This window comes from Macaca nemestrina, chromosome 10 (genome assembly GCF_043159975.1).
Source record: "Macaca nemestrina isolate mMacNem1 chromosome 10, mMacNem.hap1, whole genome shotgun sequence".
Taxonomy (NCBI): domain Eukaryota; kingdom Metazoa; phylum Chordata; class Mammalia; order Primates; family Cercopithecidae; genus Macaca; species Macaca nemestrina.
The window spans coordinates 70733661-70754741 of record NC_092134.1 but is presented as its reverse complement, the minus strand read 5'-3'; the positions used below and the strand labels follow the sequence as shown (position 1 = coordinate 70754741).

At 36.3% G+C, this 21081-nt stretch overlaps 1 protein-coding gene and 1 non-coding gene across 6 annotated transcripts in view; one reads left to right on the top strand and one right to left on the bottom strand.

Moving 5' to 3' along the window:
- LOC105474040 (MON2 homolog, regulator of endosome-to-Golgi trafficking) overlaps nt 1-21081 on the top strand; it is a 143717-nt gene that overhangs the window by 70616 nt on the left and 52020 nt on the right. For all 5 annotated transcript variants that reach the window (XM_011728345.3, XM_071071518.1, XM_011728347.3 and 2 more), the window contains 11 exons: nt 619-731; nt 1074-1178; nt 1565-1645; nt 1721-1794; nt 1884-1974; nt 6577-6678; nt 8365-8475; nt 11082-11257; nt 13840-14002; nt 17055-17348; nt 20487-20685. In XM_011728345.3, coding sequence (XP_011726647.1) covers nt 619-731; nt 1074-1178; nt 1565-1645; nt 1721-1794; nt 1884-1974; nt 6577-6678; nt 8365-8475; nt 11082-11257; nt 13840-14002; nt 17055-17348; nt 20487-20685 — 1509 coding nt within the window. The remainder of the gene's footprint in view (nt 1-618; nt 732-1073; nt 1179-1564; nt 1646-1720; nt 1795-1883; nt 1975-6576; nt 6679-8364; nt 8476-11081; nt 11258-13839; nt 14003-17054; nt 17349-20486; nt 20686-21081) is intronic.
- On the bottom strand, nt 9346-9449 carry LOC112425285 (U6 spliceosomal RNA). Its single transcript, XR_003016355.1, has one exon. It is a non-coding gene; the product is annotated as a U6 spliceosomal RNA (small nuclear RNA).

Below are 21081 nucleotides of genomic sequence, written 5' to 3'. Positions count from 1 at the left end.
CATACCAGGGATACATATTTAAAATACTTAATGTGTTCTAGTTTTATATTGCTTATGAAGAAATCTACCAAAGTTATATAATTTTATGTTATATAGAAAGTTACTTAATATTTGCTTAACTTGTCTTGGTTTTTGTACCTCATGAAGTTTTTCTGTGTGTGCGTGTTTTTTTTGAGACAGAGTCTTGCTCTGTCACCCACCCTGGAATGCAGTGACCCAGATCTTGGCTCACTGCAACCATCGCCTCATGAATTCAAGCAATTCTCCTGCCTCAGCCTCCTGAGTAGCTGAGACTACAGAAGTACATCAACATACCTGGCTAATGTTTGTATTTTTAGAAGAGTCAGGGCTTCACTATATCGGCCAGGCTGGTCTTGAACTCCTGACCTCAAGTGATCTATCTGCCTCAGCCTCCCAAAATGACTGGGATTACAGGTGTGAGCCACTGTGCCCGGCCCCTCATGAGTTTTTTAAATGTTTGCATATAGACATTAATTATTACTGATATTTAAATAAGTGTATGGCTAAACTTTGTTTAATGAAACTTTAAATATAACATTATTTTAAATGCAATATAAAAATATATTTTAATTATTTAGCCTTTCCTTTGTGTTCTAGCATATTCTGTTCAGGGCCAAAGTGTTATGATGATAAGTCCATCAAGTGAATCTCACCAACAAGTTGTGGCAGTGGGTCAGCCTTTAGCAGTCCAGCCTCAAGGGACAGTAATGGTAATGTACTTGTTTTTTTCTTGGTTATCAATTAGCTATTAACAAGGAAATCTGTTGTACCTGTCTTTGTGTTTGCCAAAATGTATCATCACATTTATTTACTTTCTTTTACTAGAACTTCTTTCTTAAAGTAGAAGAAACTAGTTTATGCAATTGACATTATTGTAACCAATATGATAATACAACTTTTAATCAAATGAATTGTTCCTTATAAAACCTTCCAAATCTTTTTCTTAATTTTTTCTTTAAAAAAATCTTTTAATACATTAATGCTACTTTACAAGCTTTTAATTTTTAAGAATATATAACAATTCTTGAAAATGTATCCTTTTTAAAATATAGCTGACTTCCAAAAATATCCAGTGTATGAGGACTTTACTTAACTTGGCGCATTGCCATGGGGCTGTTCTTGGAACATCATGGCAACTTGTCTTGGCAACTCTTCAGGTATGTTATATAGTGTCTGGGCCAGAGATTAGTGTTGTTTTTATATGTAATTGCTAACAGTTAGACTAAGCAACGCCTCTTGATGTTTTGGACAGGCCTAGAAATAGATAGTAAGTATGAAAAAAGTGAAATTAGAAAGGGAAAAAGATGTGACTCATATTGTAGGAAGTGGTGGAATGCTTCTCATAATGGCCTAAGCTCTGCCGCCTATGATATAATTAATTATTTTATGCAAATGTTAATTAGTTATTTTAGTTTTAGGTTTTAAAAACCTACTACAGATTTTAGTTTGGGTTACTAGAAGTTACTACTGATTTTAATTTTAGTTATTAGAATTTTTATACTTTTGTAAACTTCTTTGTTTTGATTTTTTTTAAATTTTACAGCATCTTGTATGGATTCTGGGATTAAAGCCTAGTAGTGGCGGTGCCTTGAAACCTGGGAGAGCTGTAGAAGGACCCAGTACAGTAAGCTCTAGTCTTTCTTACCCAATTAGTGCATCCCAAAGTGTCATATATTACATTTAATTTTATTCTTCTCAGGTTCTAACAACAGCAGTGATGACAGATTTACCAGTGATTTCCAATATACTTTCAAGATTGTTTGAAAGCTCACAGTAAGAGTCAGTTTTTTTAATTGATAAAAACATTGTTATTAGTTATATATTTTAGATCAAGATGTCTTATTTCTTCATTTCCTTTTAAGGTATCTTGATGACGTATCACTGCATCATTTAATAAATGCGCTTTGCTCCTTGTCTCTAGAAGCAATGGATATGGCCTATGGAAATAATAAGGTGTGATATTCTATCTTTCTGTTTTAAATATGATACATTAGTTATATAAGATGTGCATCCATTTTGATCTTAGTGTTTCACTAGTAGGACTAACACTCAGCTTGTATGCTAACCATACTCTGTTGGGTTTTTACCACTTACGGTTATTTGTTGAAGGAGGAGTAAAAAGGACATGATTTGGCTTGTGGGATGTCTAAATATGTCATATGATTTTAGGTTGTGTTCATTTCTCTTATATATTGAACATGTAAAAAATATTTTTATAAAATAATGTAATAGTTTTATAATTTATATAAAATGTTGTGATAATACTTGTAATTACAATTTATGATTGGGGTAATATAAGATTTAAATTAAAGGATGTTTGTCTCAGTTTCCCTTGCCTTCATTGGGATGGAAAGTAAGGAGCTAATCATTTCTTTCTAAAGGCAATGATTCTCCTTATCTTGAAAATTTAAATTTTTATTTGTTCATTGATTAAATGAATAAAACAGTACTTTTGAATATTAACATTCAAGAACATTTCTTTCTGTACTACTAAAAATATCACTTTATGTTATACTTGGAAAGCACAGGAACAGTTGGGTTTATTTATATCTTAGAAATAATTATTTAAAACAAAATGCTTTCCACATTTTAAAATCAATAAATATAGTTTGACTATTTACAAATCAGTGGAAATAGCCCAAAATATGATTAAAAAGCTGTAATTTGTTTAACATCTAACTGTGGCATTCAAAATTGTGTTGTCTGCCTAGTCCTCTTTTTTTGGAGAGGGAGTCTTCCTCTGTTGCCTAGGCTGGAGCTCAGCGGTGCCAACTCGGCTCACTGCAAGCTCCGCCTCCCGGGTTCACGCCATTCTCCTGCCTCAGCCTCACAAGTAGCTGGGACTACAGGCACCCGCCACCACACCCAGCTCATTTTTTTGTTGTATTTTCAGTAGAGATGGGGTTTCACCATGTTAGCCAGGATGGTCTCGATCTCCTGAACTCGTGATCCGCCCGCCTTGGCCTCCCAAAGTGCTGGGATTAGAGGCGTGAGCCACCGCGCCCAGCCGTCCACCTAGTCCTTTAGTGTAATTCTGTGTACTGTGGCTTGTCATCTTGACTTTTGTGACTCATTTAAAGATTGATAAAGAAAGTCTCATTAGAGCATAGTTTCGTATATTATAGTACATAGCTAGATAATTATATAAACATGCGGGTGTTTGAAAATATGTATTATGGCTGGGCGTGGTGGCTCACGCCTGTAATCCCAGCACTGCAGGAGGCTGAGGTGGGCGGATCACTTGAGGTCAGTAGTTTGAGACCAGTCTGGCCAACATGGTGAAACCCTGTCTCTACTAAAAATACAAAAACTAGCTGGACATGCTCAGTTGAACCCGGGAGACGGAGGTTGCCGTGAGACGAGATCGTGCCACTGCACTCCAGCCTGGTGATGGAGCAAGACTCTGTCTCAAAAAAAAAAAAAAAAAAAAGAAAGAAAATATGTATTATAGTTTGCTCTAAATCAAGGCAAGAATAATATATAATGAAGTAATTAATTTCTTAATATCTTTAATAATTTTACATATTTGAGATTAATTCTTAACACAAAACTATAGTATTTTTAATAAAGTACCTTAATGAAATCGAAGCAAGCTTAATATGGTAATGTTTTCAGAATTTATGTATCTATTCAACAAGCACAGTAGGCTTACTGTGTACATGGCACTCTGCTCAGAGATATTAAGAAATATGAGGTTTCTACTTTCAAAGAGCATATAAACTACTTGGTTCATAGTTAAGTGACAGTTACGATGGTATGAGAGTCTCAATAAATAATATAGATATTAAATGACATGAGACTTATTCTCTTAATTTTTAGTTTCTTGTTACATAAGATGTTATTGGTATATATTTTTATTAAGATGAACTAAGATTAATCAAGATGAACTAGTGTGATTGGAGATGTATATTGAAAGATTGATAGGATTTAGGTAGGAAAGGGCAGTTTAATGTAAATCAAAAGAAAAATATTGTAAGAAATCATTACCTATAAGAAAAAAATAGGAGATATGATGATTGATCGTTTATTTTTAACCTTGAATAGTGCAATTTCAGAGAGTGGTAGGAACAGATATGATTTTTAAGGAAGGCTTGGGAAGAACGATTGTTGAGAAAATGGATACGCTGAGTAAAATGGAGATAATTTCTTTGAAAATGGATTTACATGTCTCCATTTTAGGATTTAATTTTGTAAAGTGAAGTAAATATGGAACAGAAATGAAAACTTTATAAAAATATTCAAGTATAAATTTTAGAAAAGTATTCAACATAAGGCTTATATTTTTAGATGGAGGCTGTACAAAGTTTATTCAGTTGTGTCATCTACAAAAATTATCATAAATGTACAGATATTAAAATTAGTGGGAAAATATTTATAGTATTGAAAAAATACTAAATCATCTAAATTGGCTGTTCCGAGTGAGTTAAATATTCTAGGGATTAAACATGTATATATCAGTGTTCTTTAGGTGTGCCTTTAAAGTGGTTAGCATCTCGTTTTTGATCCTCATTTCAGGAATTTGTGCCAATGTGTTGAGGAAGTAACTTAAGATAAAGCCTGGAGGCCAGGCGTGGTAGCTCACGCCTTTAATCCCAGCACTTTGAGAGGCTGAGGTGGGTGGATCACTTGAGGCTAGGAATTTGTGACCAGCCTGGCCAACATGGGGAACCCCTTCTCTACTAAAAGTACAAAAATTAGCTTGGCATGGTGGTGCACACCTATAATCCCAGCTGTTCTCATGGCTGAGACACAAGAATCACTTGAACCCGGGAGGTAGAGGTTGCAGTGAGCCAAGATTGTGCCATTGCACTACAGCCTGGGCAACACAGTGAAACTCTGTCTCGAAAAAATAAAATAAAATAAAATAATAAAAAAATGAAACTTGCAAATTCTTTCTTAGATTATACTTTCATAGTTACATTGACAAGCACAGTATAACAACAACAAAAATATTAAAGCAGCTGTTGTTCACTGTTTACTATATGCCAAGCACTAACTTATTTTATCATTTAAAGCAACTCTGTGAGATTTTTACACCTTTTTACAGATGAAAATATGAAAAATAGCTTAAGTGACTTGCCTGATGTACGTACGTACTTATTGGAAGAGCTTGGATTTGAACCCACGTATGTCTCATTCCAAAGCTCTGTTCTTAAATACTTTGCTGAATTTTGGTGTGCATCAGAAACAGTTATGTAGTTTTTTTAAAAATGCAAATGCAAGGACCACATTCTAGGTTTTTGAATAAGAATCTTCAGGTGTGAGCTTTGGTCACCTATACATACTCTTTTACATGATTCCTGAGTATGTCCTAATTAAAATAAGTAAGAGGAAAAAGAGGAATAAAGAAGTAATATTAGGCAACATTGTGGGGCAACTTATATGCCAGGCACTTTCTAATATTAGATAGTTTTCTATATTATTATTATCTTCATTTTTTAGGTTTAAAAAATAAAAACATTCAGAAGAGGTACATAGGTTACCCACGGTTACGTAGCTATTAAGTAGTAGAGTTGAGATGAGATCCCAGTTAAAACCTCATAGACATCATCTTAACTACTAGACCATACTCTCCCTAGAATCATGATTTTTTCTACTACCAAAATTTTTAGGGTGCCTGCCACATTAGCACATGCAGGAAGGGTCAACCTGACCATATTTTCTTAAAACCCCAGTACACTTGGTTCACTGGCTTCTGCTAGAAAGGAAGATATTATCACACATTTCCCTGTTAGATTTTTATCAGCACTGTAAAAATGTTAAGAATATAGATTCATAAAAAATCTTTTTCTTTAAAAATTATTCTCCTAATTGGCTTTTTTATTCAGTTATCTTGTCTTTTTTCTAATACAATGTCTGTTTGAAATACCACAGCCATCCACCCAAAAATACTCATGGCTTTCATCAGCTGAATTTGCATTTAAACATGTTTATCACCTTCATTGATATTGGATTAGAGATAACTGCCCTTTGATCTTTTCTGAAACCATTCTTGTGACACATGGACCAAGTGCTCTAATTTAGCCATGTATAATGTACCCTGGTTCCCTTTCTGATTATTGATATGTCAGGGACTATAGAAAACTGTTTTGTCTTTGTGTCCTCTCCTGTTCTGGACTGACAGCCCTGATCTCTGCTATACTCTTGATTTCATTTTCCTTTTCTTTTATCTCTGTTGTCTCTTTTTCCCTACTTCTTGACATTCACACATAAAACCTGGTCATTTTAAGACTGCTGATAAGAATCCTTCTTTCCTTCTGGTCGGAAGACTAGCCATTCTATGTAATCTAGTATAATTTTTGGATTTTCATCCCTTCCCTATTAAAGCATTCTTTTCCTAACCAAATTTTCTAATTAGGAGCTATTTTGGATACTTAAGGTTGGAAGGAAGGCTTGTCTTTGATAACTGAGGTTTTGTTATATTTATTGTTAACTTTATACTAACCACTCATTTTAATTTCAGTCATGCTTTTCAGAGTATTCTTAGTTTTATTCATAGTCTAATTGCTCAGAATTCTCTTTATACTATCAAAATACAATGTATTTTCTCCTTAGGAACCATCTCTTTTTGCTGTTGCCAAATTGTTGGAAACTGGTTTAGTTAATATGCACCGAATAGAAATTCTGTGGAGACCTCTGACTGGCCACCTACTTGAGGTAAATTCTCTTTCTTAAGTACATTTAATTTTTTAATAAACATTTGCACACTGAACTAATGATTCTAGATAGCCATTTGAAAAATCAGCATTAACTTTTTTCCCCCTTTCCTGACCGTGTACATACTTATGTTTGTACGTTTTATCAAGGACTAAAGTTGTTTTGTAATTTATTTGATGAAGGAATTGGTTGCTTTTATTGGCTGAAAATGGTGACATTTTAAAGTAAGAAATATCTGTGAAATCAGCTGTTAGCTTGAGACCCCTTTCTTTTATTATACAGTCTCTTGATCCACCTCAGTTTCAGGTAGTTCTGAAACTTCAAGGCAGTTGAGGCATACAGTTAATAGTAAACAGCACTCATTTATAGCCTTTGCTATCATCATGAGATAGCTTTTTTTTTTTTTTTTTCCTTTTTGGCATGGAGTCTAACTCCATCACCCAGGCTGGAGTGCAGTGGTGAGATCTCACTGCAACCTCTGCCTCCCAGGTTCAAGCAATTCTCCTGTCTCAGCCTCCCGAGTAGCTGGGATTACAGGCACGCACCACCACACCTGGCTTATTTTTGTATTTTCGGTAGAGACAGGATTTAACCATATTAGCCAGGCTGGTCTTGGAACTCCTGACCTCAGGTGATCCACCTGCCTTGGTCTCCCAAAGTGCTTGGATTACAGGCATGAGCCAGTGCGCCCAGCCTTGATTATGAGAGAGCTTTCTGCGAAGGGAAAAACCTGTTTGTTAACACTAACTATAGATAGTCCTGGAGAATTTTACCTGGATTTACATTGTCTTACATTCAGACTGAGGTAATTCTTAATAAATAGTTCCTGCTTAAAAACAAGCTACTTCTGCCAGTACATGTGTTTACGTACAGTTTAGGTTTAGGTTACCATAGTTCTTTTGTGTTATTTCGAAACCTAGGAAAGATATTATTCTTAGTAAGAAAAACAGGCTGGCTGCAGTAGCTCACACCTATAATCCCAGCACTTTGGGAGGCTGAGGTGGGAGGATTGCTTAAGCCCAGGAGTTCAAGACTGGCCTGGGCAACACAGGGAGACACCATTTCTACAAAAAATTTAAAAACTTATCTGGGCTTCGTGGTATATGCTTATGGTTCTAACTACTTGGGAGGCTGAATGGAGAGAATTCCTTGAACCCAGAAAGTTGATGCCGCAGTGAGCTGTGATTGCGCCACTGCGTTCTAGGCTGGGTAACAAAGTGAGAGACCATGTCTCAAAAATAATAATAATAAATAAGAAAAACAGATGTACATGAGCTTTCCCCCCATTTTATTGGAATTACTTTTATGAATGATTAAAGGCTATATGCAGATGACTTCTTTAATGGATGGTCTCATCAAAGGGCAACTCTGTGACATATTATTTGATTAATGAGGGTAAACTTAATTAAGAACCTTGGTATTAGCTTGCTTCTTTTGTTTACCCTGATATATAATTTACTGCTATGAAATCCTTTCTTTTCTGTGAATTGTTTTAGTTTCATCTTTTTTCTTCTGTCTCTCTATTGCTTGCTCTTGCCCTTATTCAGAAGGTAAGCTAACTTACATTTTGGGTGTAATTTTTCTTCCAACTCTTATTGAACATTTGATATAACTTTTAAAATGTAAAATTGATGTGTGATTCATAGCTTAAGTATACAAATTAAACTTAATTTTATATACCTTCAGGTCTGCCAGCATCCAAACTCTCGAATGAGAGAATGGGGAGCAGAAGCTTTAACTTCCCTTATTAAAGCAGGATTAACATTTAACCATGATCCTCCACTCTCACAAAACCAGGTAATAAAAACCTTACTTTTTAAAAAGAATACTCAATATAAAATTATCCTCTTCCACATGTGATTTTTTTCTTAATTTATCAAGTAGATCATATTCTAAGAGTAGGGTTTTTAACTTAATATTCTATTTTATTTGTGGACCCTGAAACTTTTACAAAAGATAAGAGATTTTTAGGGCTGTTTTCATAAAAAATTTTAAACATCTTGTGAATGACACTAAACTAAATTAAATTACCTGGAATTGGTCTCACAGTCATAAGTTTTCCTCTCCATGCAGTGCTAAAGTGTTGTTTTGGAGCCTCTTTTGCTTTGGTCTTTACCTGTCTCTGGATTTTTTTTTTTCTTCTCCCTACCCTTACATAGAGAGAAAATAAGTGGCAGAGGAAACAAGCACAATGAAATAGATTTTTATTTTAAAATAATTTTAAATTATTTTTTACTTCCACAGTTTACTTTTATCATGAATTCTTTGTCCTGACTCTCTTTATTATTTGTACCCACTTTTTAAAAAGTCTACCGAAGTTTTATTGTTTCAGGACTGAGTAGGAATGAGGTATTTATTTATTTATTTATTTATTTATTGAGACGGAGTCTCGCTCTGTCGCCCAGGCTGGAGTGCAGTGGCGCGATCTCGGCTCACTGCAAGCTCCGCCTCCTGGGTTCACGCCATTCTCCTGCCTCAGCCTCCCGAGTAGCTGGGACTACAGGCGCCCACAACCGCGCCCGGCTAATTTTTTGTATTTTTAGTAGAGACGGGGTTTCACCGTGGTCTCGATCTCCTGACCTTGTGATCCGCCTGCCTCGGCCTCCCAAAGTGCTGGGATTACAGGCGTGAGCCACCGCGCCCGGCCTATTTTTTAACTTTTTAAATAAAAATATGGAGTGCATCACGAATTTGCATGTCATCCTTGCACGGGGTCTGTGCTAATCTCTGTATCATTTCAATTTTAGTATATGTACTACCGAAGCAAGCACAGAATGAGGCATTTAATAACCATTCCAATTGCCCTCATCATCTTATTGTATTGTAATTGTATTCCAGAAATTGAGCTAACACATAATTATTGAATATACCTCCTGGAATAAGATGATGAACAAGACAGAAAAGATATTATTTCATATGTTCTTCTGCAACAATTTGAATTTCTTTTGAAAAAATAACACCCTTTTCCATTTATTTTGATATCCTCAACGTCCAGCTTAATACCTAGTACACAGTGAAAGATTAGAAATGTTTATTCAGTGAATGAACCAAATAAAAGAATCCCCTAGAGAGAAGAAAGTTAAGAATGAAGGGTTTTCAGATGCTGAAAGGGATAGACAGAGGGCTTTTTTTAACTAACAAATTTTGTGGTTTTATGTCATCTTTGTTCATTCCTGCTATATTTATTCATTTTTTATAAGTATTATAGCTTCTATTACTACATCACACTTGAGAATTTTACATTTAAATACATATGATATACATTAATAAAGTAAATGAAAGGTCATTTTAGAAATTGGGAATTGATTCCCTCTCTCCAAATATAGATGGAGATCTATTTCCTTTAGTGACATTTATTTCTATTATTTATGGGGTCTATAATTAGTATCTTTTAAAGTAAGATAACTTCCCATTTACCTAAAATCTAACTTCTTGAAAGTTGATTTTTTCTCTTATTTGAAAATATAGATTTGCCTTTAATAATTACTGTTAGATAAATGATATTTGATGTTTATTTTAGTAGAAAAATTCCAAACGGGCATGGTGGCTCACACCTGTTAATCCCAGCACCTTGGGAGGCCAAGGTGTGTAGATCACCTGAGGTCAGGAGTTCAAGACCAGGCTGGCCAACATGGTGAAACCCTGTCTCTACTAAAAATACAAAAATTAGCTGGGCATGGTGGTGCATGCCTGTAATCCTAGCTACTCAGGAGGCTTATCCCGGCCCGCGGGATAGTCAGTGTAGGCCCTGGAGGAGGGGGTGGGAATTTGGGGAACAAGAGACACGAGAAATGGAGACAAGACAGTGCTCTGATCAAGTCTCATTTAATGGCGGTAATGCACTGCCTTATATACACTTGGAAGGGAAGGGGCTGGGCTAAGGCGGAAATGATCTCATTGCCGAGGGCGTGGCCAGGTTAGTTTCGGTTTCTCCGGTGGGAGGTCATGTTGCGCTTGCGCTATTAAGTAACAATTTTCCCAGGCGCCGGAAAAGTGAGTGAAGAAGAAGCAGGAAGAGCGCCATCTTTTAATGGCGGCATTAATACAGGGAAGAAGGTAAATCTAGGGAGAAGGTGTGGGGTGGAAATGAATATAGCTCAGGCGTTTAATCCTTAATTATTATTCGCTATGCCCGGGGTGTGCAGCTCCGGACAGAGGCTGACGCAGGAGGATCACTTGAACCAAGGAGGCTGAAGTTGCAGTGAGCCAAGATTGCGCCACTGCGCTCCAGCCTCCTGGGTGACAGAACGAGACTCCATTTCAAAAAAAAATGAATAAAACATAAAAATTTCTATTTCCCATAGTAGTCTGAATGGAGATGAATTTAAACTTAAAAAGCAACAGCAAAGCCTTCTTGTCTTTTTGGACTTCTCTTCCTAATTAGTTTCTTGCCCCCTTTTCAGAGACTGCAGTTGCTTTTATTGAACCCGTTAAAGGAGATGTCCAATATTAATCATCCAGATATTCGACTCAAGCAGTTAGAATGTGTGTTGCAGATTCTGCAGAGTCAGGGAGACAGTCTTGGGCCTGGATGGCCATTAGTGCTTGGAGTCATGGGAGCAATCAGAAATGATCAAGGGTAAGTATTTAAAATTATTTAAGAAAAAATATGTATGAAAAATAAAATATAAATAAAAATTAACATCAAAAAGTGATAGAGGTGGAAAAGGACTCCATCCTAAAATCTTGAAATAATGGTTATTTTTTTTCATGTATGCGCTTCCTGCTTAAAGCTAAGCTCTATAATAGTTTTTCTTAACTCTACCCCTAAGTGGCTACAGGCAATTTTTAGGGATCACCTTTGGTTTGGAAAGATGGAAAAAATTGCTCTTTATTTGACATTCATGCAAGAATACAAGATTCTTACTTATAAGATACATGAAACAATCTAACAAATTTTATAACACATCTAAAGATTGAGTTGTTGTGTTTTCTTAAAATAAATAAATTATTTGATAAGATGTGAAATAGCATTTAGGGCTTGACCTCCCTATGTATATTAGGCAGTCAGAAATTGCTTTAAAGTAACTTTTTCATTACTTTTAAATTTATTAAACATTTATTCTATACGTAGTGTATTTCAGATACTATGCGTGACAGTTATTCTGATTACACAGGTAAATAGCTTCCGCCCTAGACACAGAATCCTAGTGAGAAAGTATAGTTATATACTGCCTAACATTTCAGTTAACAACAGACCACATATATGATGGAGGTCCCATAAGATTTTAATACTCTGTTTTTAGTGTACCTTTTCTATGTTTAGATATGTTTCAGTACATAAATACTTATATTGTGTTACAGTTGCTTACAGTATTCAGGACAGTAGCAAGCTGTACAGGTTTGTAGCCCAGGAGCAATAAGCTGTACTATATAGCCCAGGTGTGTAGTAGGTTGTATCATCTAGGTTTGTGTCAGTACACTCTGTGATGTTCATACAGTGACAGAATCGCCTAATGACACATTTCTCAGAACATATCCTCGTCAGTAAGCAATACGTGACTGTAGTGTGTTATGCCACAAAAGAAGAAACCTTCAGCAGGAGGAGGACAGAGCCAAAATTATGAAGGAGATCTTATATACTTATATCAATGATTTGAATTTATCCAGAATACATTTGGGAGACATTTTGGGATTTTAAATAGAGGAATGACATAATCACATGAATTTGATAGATATCACTGTGACAGTAGAATGGAAGGGAAGGTGGGAAATGAGAATGCCTACAAGTGCTCACTAGAAAAAAGAGATGGATTTGAGCTTCTTAACGGATTGACTGTAGAGGGGCATAGGGGAAAATAGCAATCAGGAATGACTTCTAGATTTCTGACTTAGGCAGTTTAGTGGGGAATGGTAGTATCATTAACTAAATAGGGAATACACAAGGAAGAGCAAATTTGGAGGGGACATATGGATTGTTTAACTTTTGGGGCAGGAGATTGCAGTGGAGGGATTCAGCAGACAGACATTGGATAGATTTTTTCTGTAATTCTACAGTAACACAATGTCTTGTTTTGATGACTAGTTCAGAAGTTACAGATGACCAAGATGCTTGAGAATATTACGGAACGTTAATTTTATAGTAATAAAATTCTTTAAATACTACAAAATACTGAGATGATTAAATTGAAAAGAGATCAGCTTAAATCAAGCTTAAGTGTCTTCTCCCAACCTGTAATGTGTTGTGTTGTATTAATGATATAATGAATTAATGGGTATAAAACACTTAGAAAGTATGTGACATACTAAACGCTCAGAGTATTAGCAATTTTACTTATCATTTTATTATTATTATTATTTACCACCAGGATTTTTCTCCAAAATGAAATACTTCTTACTATATTTATTTGAAATTCAAAATTTACTCTTTTCTCACAGACTGGATGTGGATTTTTATATTTCTTTGAATATTTAAATAAGATGTAGTATGGATATAAAAGAATGAGGAACTCTTTTTCAGTAAATTGTGTGTATTTACATGTACTGGGCACTGTACAAGATATCAGGGATACAGTGAGGAGAAGAATAACTGTAACTAACTTCCCATTGTCATTTATTGTCTAAGTTTTCTTTGGTTAGTTGCTATGAAATACAAATAGAAGTAATATGATATTAATACTTTATTTTTTAATTTGTTTTTATTTCTTATTGCCTGTAAACTCCTTTCTTTGTTTTTGTTAATTTGTTTAAGTAAGCATATCTTTTTTACATTTATGTAAATGTTAAAATACTTTATGATCGATATTAGGAGTTTCTTGTTTAAATTCTAAAATAAAATTGTACTTCAAATTATTGTAAGATATGTATTTTTACACATTTCTTTTAAATGCATAAGTAAGACTGGGTGTGGTAGCTCGTGCCTATAATTGTAGCACTTTGGGAGGCTAAGGCAGGAGGATCTCTTGATCCCAGGAAATTGAGACCAGCCAAGGCAACATAGTGGGACCCTGTCTCCACCAAAAAAAAAAAAAGAGGCATGGGGTGTGCACCTGTAGTCCCAGCTACTGGGGAAGCTGAGGTGGGAGGATCACGTGATCCGGGGAGGTTGAGAGTGAGGCATGATCGCACCCCTGGACTCCAACCTGAGTGACAGAGTGAGACCCTGTCTCAAAAATAAATAAATAAATAAAATAAGTGCATCTGTATACATTTCGCTTTCAGAGAATCCTTGATACGAACTGCATTCCAGTGTCTTCAGTTGGTTGTGACAGATTTTCTACCAACAATGCCTTGTACTTGCCTGCAAATAGTTGTAGATGTTGCAGGTAGCTTTGGTCTCCATAACCAAGAACTCAATATTAGTTTAACTTCAATAGGTTTATTGGTAAGTATCATTGTCCTTAGAATATAATATAATTTAGAAATCATTGTTATTCAGTTGAGAGCGAATGCTAAGCAAATATACTTTTAGCTCTTTGTGAATTGTTTATATGGCTTTTAAATTTCAAACTTACGTCTGTGTGAAGGATTAAATAACATCACTTAAATATTAATAACAAAATGTTTGAAATAATTTTCATACATTGAGCTGAAGTTTGGATTTTACAGGGTTTGTCATGAAAGGGTTTAGTAAACAATAGTACACACAAGGGAAATCTTCAGTTGACTTTTATGTGAACCAATTACCTTAGCCTCTGACAAGAAAATCAACTTGGACTTTGAAGCCTTGAAGCCAAGCATTGACTTTTTATCTTTAGCCATGAAAGTCCTACATGACGTCTTCAAGTAGAAGGCTGTTTCAGGCTGGGCAGGGTAGCTGATGTCTGTAATCCCAGCACTTTGGGAGGCTGAGGTGGGAGGATTGCTGAGGCCAGGAGTTTGAGACCAGCCAGGGCAATAAAATGAGACCTCTGTCTCTACTAAAAATTAGCTGTGTGTAGTGGTGCATATCTGTAGTCTCAGCTACATGGGAGGCTGGGATAGGAGGATCGCTGGAGCCCAGTGATTGGAAACTGCAGTGAGCTATGAACACACCAGTGCACTCCAGCCTTGGCGACAGACCCAGACCTTGTCTCTGTAAAAAATAAAAATAAAAAGGCTGTTTTGTCTATATTGAAAATCTGTTGGTCAGTGTAGCCACCTTCATCAGTGATCTTAGCTAGATCTAGATAACTTGCTACAGCTTCTACATCAGCACTTGCTGCTTCACCTTGTACTTGTAGGTTATGGTGATAACGTCTTTTCTTAAACCTCATGAACTAGCTCCTGCTAGCTTCAGACTTTTCTTCTGCAGTTTCCTCACCTTGCTCAGCCTTTATAGAATTGAGGAGAGTTAGGGCCTTGCTCTAGATTAGGCTTTGGCTTAAGGGAATCTTGTAGCTGATTTGACCTATCCAGACAGCTAAAACTTTCTTGATATCATCAATAAGGCTTGTGTACTTTCTTCTTTCTCTCTTTTTTTTTTTTTTTTTTTCTGAGACAGAGGCTTGCTCTTGTTGCCCAGGCTGAAGTGCAATGGCGTGATCTCGGCTCACTGCAACCTCTGCCTCCCGGGTTCAAGCGATTCTCCTGCCTCAGCCTCCCATGTAGCTGGGATTACAGGCACCTGCCATGATGTACTTTTCATTTGTTTGCTCTTTGGAGTAGCACTTTTCGTTTCCTTCAAGAACTTATCCTGTGCATTCACAACTTGGCTTACTGGCACAAGAGGCCTAGCTTTTGGCCTGTCTTGGTTTTCAACGTGCCTTCCTCACTAAGCTTAATTATTTATAGTTTTTGATTGAAAGTGAGAGAAATGCGACTCTTCCTTTTCCTTGAACACTTACAGGTCATTGTAGGGTTATTAATTGGCCTAATTTCACTGTTGTTGTATCCCAAGAAATAGGGAGGCTTGAGAAGAAGTAAAAAGATGAGGAAACAACCTGACGAGGATACAGTCAGAAAACTCACGTTAAATTTGCCATCTTACATAGGTGCGGCTCATGTGCCCCAAAATAGTTACAATTGTCACATCAAAGATCAGGGATCATAGATCACCATAACAGACAGAGTAATAATTTAAAAGTTTGAAATAATACAAGTATTACTAAAATGTGGCACAGAGACACGGTGATCACATGCTGCTGGAAAAAGTGGTACCAACAGACTTGTTCAATGCAGGGTTGCCACAAATCTTCAATTTATAAAAATTGCAATTATCTGTGAAGCACAACAAAGAGAAGTGCAATAATACAAGATATCCCTGTAATGAAATCTTAGAGAATTGTTAACATTACATGAAATAAACATGCACAGAATTGTTTTCAACATATATTTAAAGGCAATTATTTAGAATCTTTTAAATGTGTATTAAAATTCAGAAGTTTTATAAATTTGAACTTTAAATTTTCCTCACAAGCTAGATAAGTTACTGCATTCAGCTCTTCCTACATTCAGCTCACAATATTTGTGGCTTCTGCATCTGTAGATTCAGCCAACTATAAATAGAAATTTTTTTTTTTAAACAGGATAGTTGTGTCTGTACTGAACATGTATAGGCTTTCTTGTCAATATTACCTAAACAGTACAGTATAACAACTAGTTACATAGCATTTACCTTGTGTTAGGTATTAAAAGTTATCTAGTATTATTCAAACTATATGGGAGGGTGTGTGTAAGTTATATGCAAATACTACACCATTTTATTTAATGGACTTGAGGATTTGTGGATTTGGGTATGAGGTGGGAGGTCCTGAAACCAGTCCCCCTTGGATACCAAGGAACAACTGTATTTTACTATTACTATTATTTTTCCCATTTTTACATGGGGAAAAATGTAAGCATGTTGCATACATAATTGTAAGTGGGTGACTAGTTCAGCATTGCTTAAATTACTGCTGGATAGCACCTCCTTTGTTTTACATTTATGTTCACAGTACTGGATTCCCTGTATTTTAACCATTGGCATAATTATCATTAATTTGTACTGTGGTTGACAATGAATTATAAGGTATGTTTAGTAACAGTGATTGCTCTTTTATGAAATTACAAACTTATTAAACAATATTAAGGAATTGTTAACATTGTTAGGGTGTGATAATGATATTGTAGTTATATTTTTTATAGTTAACAGCTGTTATATTTAGGTGGTAGATATATCAATATGTTTAAATTCATTATACTATTCTTGGTTTTTTGTATGTTCTTGACATTTTTTATAATAAAAAAGTTAAAAAAAAAGTTAGCAAAAGATTGTTTTCCCACTTTCTCCTAAAATAATGTAGAGACACTGACAGAGGACGAGATGTTTTCATTGAACCTGTTCTACTAGGAAAGAGATATTTGAAGTAATGTTTTTAAAGTTTTACTCTGAAAGGTAAAAACAGCCACATGTTGCATATTTATGTGTTTAAAACAAAACCTTGAATGAACTAATATTTTCCCACTTTGCTTTTTAGTGGAATATTTCAGATTATTTTTTCCAAAGAGGGGAAACTATTGAAAAAGAATTAAATAAGGAAGAGGCAGCACAGCAAAAGCAGGCAGAAGAGAAAGGAGTGGTTTTAAATCGGCCGTTCCACCCTGCACCGCCATTTGATTGCTTGTGGTTATGTCTTTATGCAAAATTGGGTGAGCTATGTGTGGATCCCCGTCCTGCTGTCAGGAAGAGTGCAGGGCAAACCCTGTTTTCTACAATTGGTGCACATGGAACTTTATTACAGCATTCAACCTGGCACACTGTTATCTGGAAGGTATTGTAAAATAGATTGGACTATCAGCTTTTAATGAAACATGCTTATATATTAATACTTTTTCAGTTAAACTTATTTCTTTTAATTTTTAAAGAATTTCCATGTATTTGTGTATTTGACAAAACAGGAAATAATAACTGTGTCATACTGTAAATTGTACCTCACACAGAGCAAATTAAATATTAACAGCCTTATCTCTGTGTCTGTCTTCATCTCTTATTATCACTTTCGTGATTTCTGCCTTTATCTTTCTCTTTTTTCCCCCTGTTTTCCCAAATTGTAAAAACCAGGAGTTACTAAACAACAAAGGGTAATCAGTCCCTTACAATAGAATGGAAAGCTTTTGAGGTTTTTGTTTGTTTTACTTTTGAGGTCTACTTATAAATATGTAATTTAAATATAATCAAAAGAGAATTTTATCAACAGATGAATATCAATAGTAATGAAGTTTACTTGTTTTCCAAACAAAAGTAACCTCCAAGTGGTATATTGTACATGTAATGTTTATTCATTAAATTACAATTTCATTTTTTTCTTCTTTTGAAACTTTCTAATAAAATCAGCAGTTTATTAGTGATCATTCCCTGTTTGCTGAAAGTCTCTTCTTTTTTGTTCCATCTGTTCTATTATAATAAAATTCTGTTTATAATCCTTTCATGTGCTTTTGTGAGTTTTTCAAATTAATAGACCCCAGAATGTCTTCTTAAAAAATTAATGGACTGGACATGCTGGCTTACGCCTGTAATCCCAACATTTTAGGAGGCTGAGGCAGCAGGATCACCTGAGGTCAGGGGTTCGAGACCAACCTGGCCAATATGGTGAGACCCCATCTCTACTAAAAATTGTAAGAAAAAATAGCTGGGTGTGGTGGTGCACACCTGTAATCCCAGCTACTCGGGAAGCTGATGTACGAGAATCTCTTGCACCTGGGAGGTGGAGGTTGTAGTGAGCCAAGATCATGTCACTGCACTCCAGCCTGCGTGACACAGTAAGACTGTCTCAAAAAAATATATTATAATAATAACACTCTGTGTTCCCAAATAAAATAATCCAAAGCCCTGTTTTCTTTTTTCACTTAATTTTTATTTTTTTAAAGTGATAAATATTATATATATTATAGTAAAAAACCCTCTTTCCTTCTGTCTTCTATTTCATTTCCATCCCATAGTTCCTCCTCAGATCGAAAACATGCTTAATTCTCCCATACAGTTTGTTTTTAATCTAATACTTTTCTAATTTTCCTTTCAAGCAACTTCATTTTTTATCTTCTTACTGCCTAATTCTTAATGATTTTTTTCTCACACCCCTTGCATTGTTTCATTTTCTGTAACTGATTTCTACTTCAGTCTCTTAAACATTAGAGTGTAACAGAATCACCTTGAAGACTTGTTAAAGCACAGATTGTTGAGCCACTATTGTCAGCCCTCCCCCAACTTGGATTTCTGATTATTTTGACCTGGAGTGAGGCCTGAGAATTTGTATTTCTGTCAAGTTCCTGGGTGAAGCTTGATGCTGCTGGTTAGTTCAGAGACCACTTTGAGAAACACAGAAATTATTCATAGGCTACAGTTGGTCTTTTTTTGTGAGTGAAAGATAGGGTCTTTCTCTGTCACGCAGGCTTGAGTGCAGTGGCCTGATCGTAGCACACTACAGCCTTGACCTGCCAGGCTCAAGTGATCCTCCCACCTCGGCCTCTTGAGTAGCTGGGATTATAGGCTCACACTACCAAGCCCAGCTAATTTTTAAAATTTTTTTTGTAGAGACAGTCTCACCATATTGCCCCGGCTGTTCTCAAACCCCAGTCTTCAAGCAATCCTCCCCACTTTATGGCCTTCCAAAGCACTGGGATTACAGGCGTGAACTGTCTCCGGTAATTCTACTTTTGTCCTGGACCCCTCCCTTTAGCTTTGTTTTTTTGTTTGTTTGTTTGTTTGTTTGTTTGTTTTGAGAGGGAGTCTGGCTATGTCACCCAGGCTGGAGTGCAGTGTTGTGGATCTCCGCTCACTGCAAGCTCCGCCTCCCAGGTTCACGCCATTCTCCTGCCTCAGCCTCCCAAGTAACTGGGACTACAGATGCCCACCACCACGCCCGGCTATTTTTTTTTTTTTTGTATTTTTGGTAGAGACGGGGTTTCACTGTGTTAGCCAGGATGATCTCGATCTCCTGACCTTGTGATCCGCCCACCTCAGCCTCCCAAAGTGCTAGGATTACAGACGTGAGCCACCGCGCCCGGCCGGCTTTGTTCTTTTTTTATACATTACCCCATAGATCCTCCATTGATACCTCAACAAGTCTTATATTTTATCCAGTTAATTTAATTTTATTTTTTATTTAAGGCAGTATCTCACTCTGTTGCCTAGGATGGAGTGCAGTGGCATGATCACGCTCACTGCAGCCTCAACCTCTCCCGGGGACTCAGGTGATCCTCCCACCTCAGCCTCCCAAGTAGCTGGGACTACAGATGTATACCACCACATTTGGCTAATTTGGGGTTTTTTTTTGTAGGGACTGGGTTTCGCCATGTTGCCCAGGCTGGTCTTGAACTCCTGGGCTCAAGCAATCTGCCCACCTTGGCCTCCCAAAGTGCCAGGATTACAGATGTGAGCCATTGTGTGCAGCCTTATTTTTTTATATTCCATGATAAACTTAAGAATATATAATTATGGCCAGGCACAGTGGCCCACGCCTGTAATCCCAGCACTTTGGGAGGCCGAGGCGGGCAGATCACCTCAGGTCAGGAGTTCAAGACCAGCCTGGCCAACATGATGAAACCCCATCTCTACTAAAAATACAAAAATTAGCTGGTGTGGTGGCAGACACCTGTAATCCCAGCTACTCAGGAGTCTGAGGCAGGAGATTCGCTTGAACTTGGGAGGCAGAGGTTGCAGTGAGGTGAGCTTGTGCCTGTGCACTCCAGCCTGGGTGATAGAGTGAGACTCCATCTAAAACAAAAACAAAAACAAAAAAAAAGAATGTGTAATTACCTTTATTGGTCAGTTTCCTCCAATATATAGGGATTGATAAGACTTTCAGGTATATTTTTTGTAACACTTTGTAGATTCCTATGCTGTTGCCATTATGCTATTACTTAAGCTATATTATCAATGCATTTTAAATGACATTTTTATAAATATTTAGGTACTCTTTCATCTACTGGACAGAGTTCGAGAGTCCTCTACCACTGCAGACAAAGAAAAGATTGAGTCTGGAGGTGGCAATATTCTCATTCATCATTCAAGGGACACAGCTGAGAAGCAATGGGCTGAGACATGGGTGTTAACATTGGCTGGAGTAGCAAGGATCTTCAACACTAGAAGATATTTGCTGCAACCTTTAGGTATACATATATTTTTTTCTGGTTATACAAGTAATCAATGTTAAAAGAAATTTGGAAAATACAGACAATTCTTTTAGAGTTCATATACAATGCTACTACCTAAGAATAATCTACCTTAACGTAGTCTTTATGTGTGGTGTGTGTGTAAGCATGTGTATTTTCATTTGTTTCATTGAGAAATTATTTAATGTGTACCTACTGTGGGCTAGCCTCTAGGGGATACAATGAAAGGCAAAATACCCATCATTCTTGCTATCATGGGCATGAGGATGTACCCATAATTACATAAATAAAGGCAAAATTTCTACAATGGCATGTTACAAGGAATGGTACATTGTGAGCTTCAGTAGGTATTTGACCTGGCCAGTGAATTCCAGATGGGCTTTCCTGAGAAAG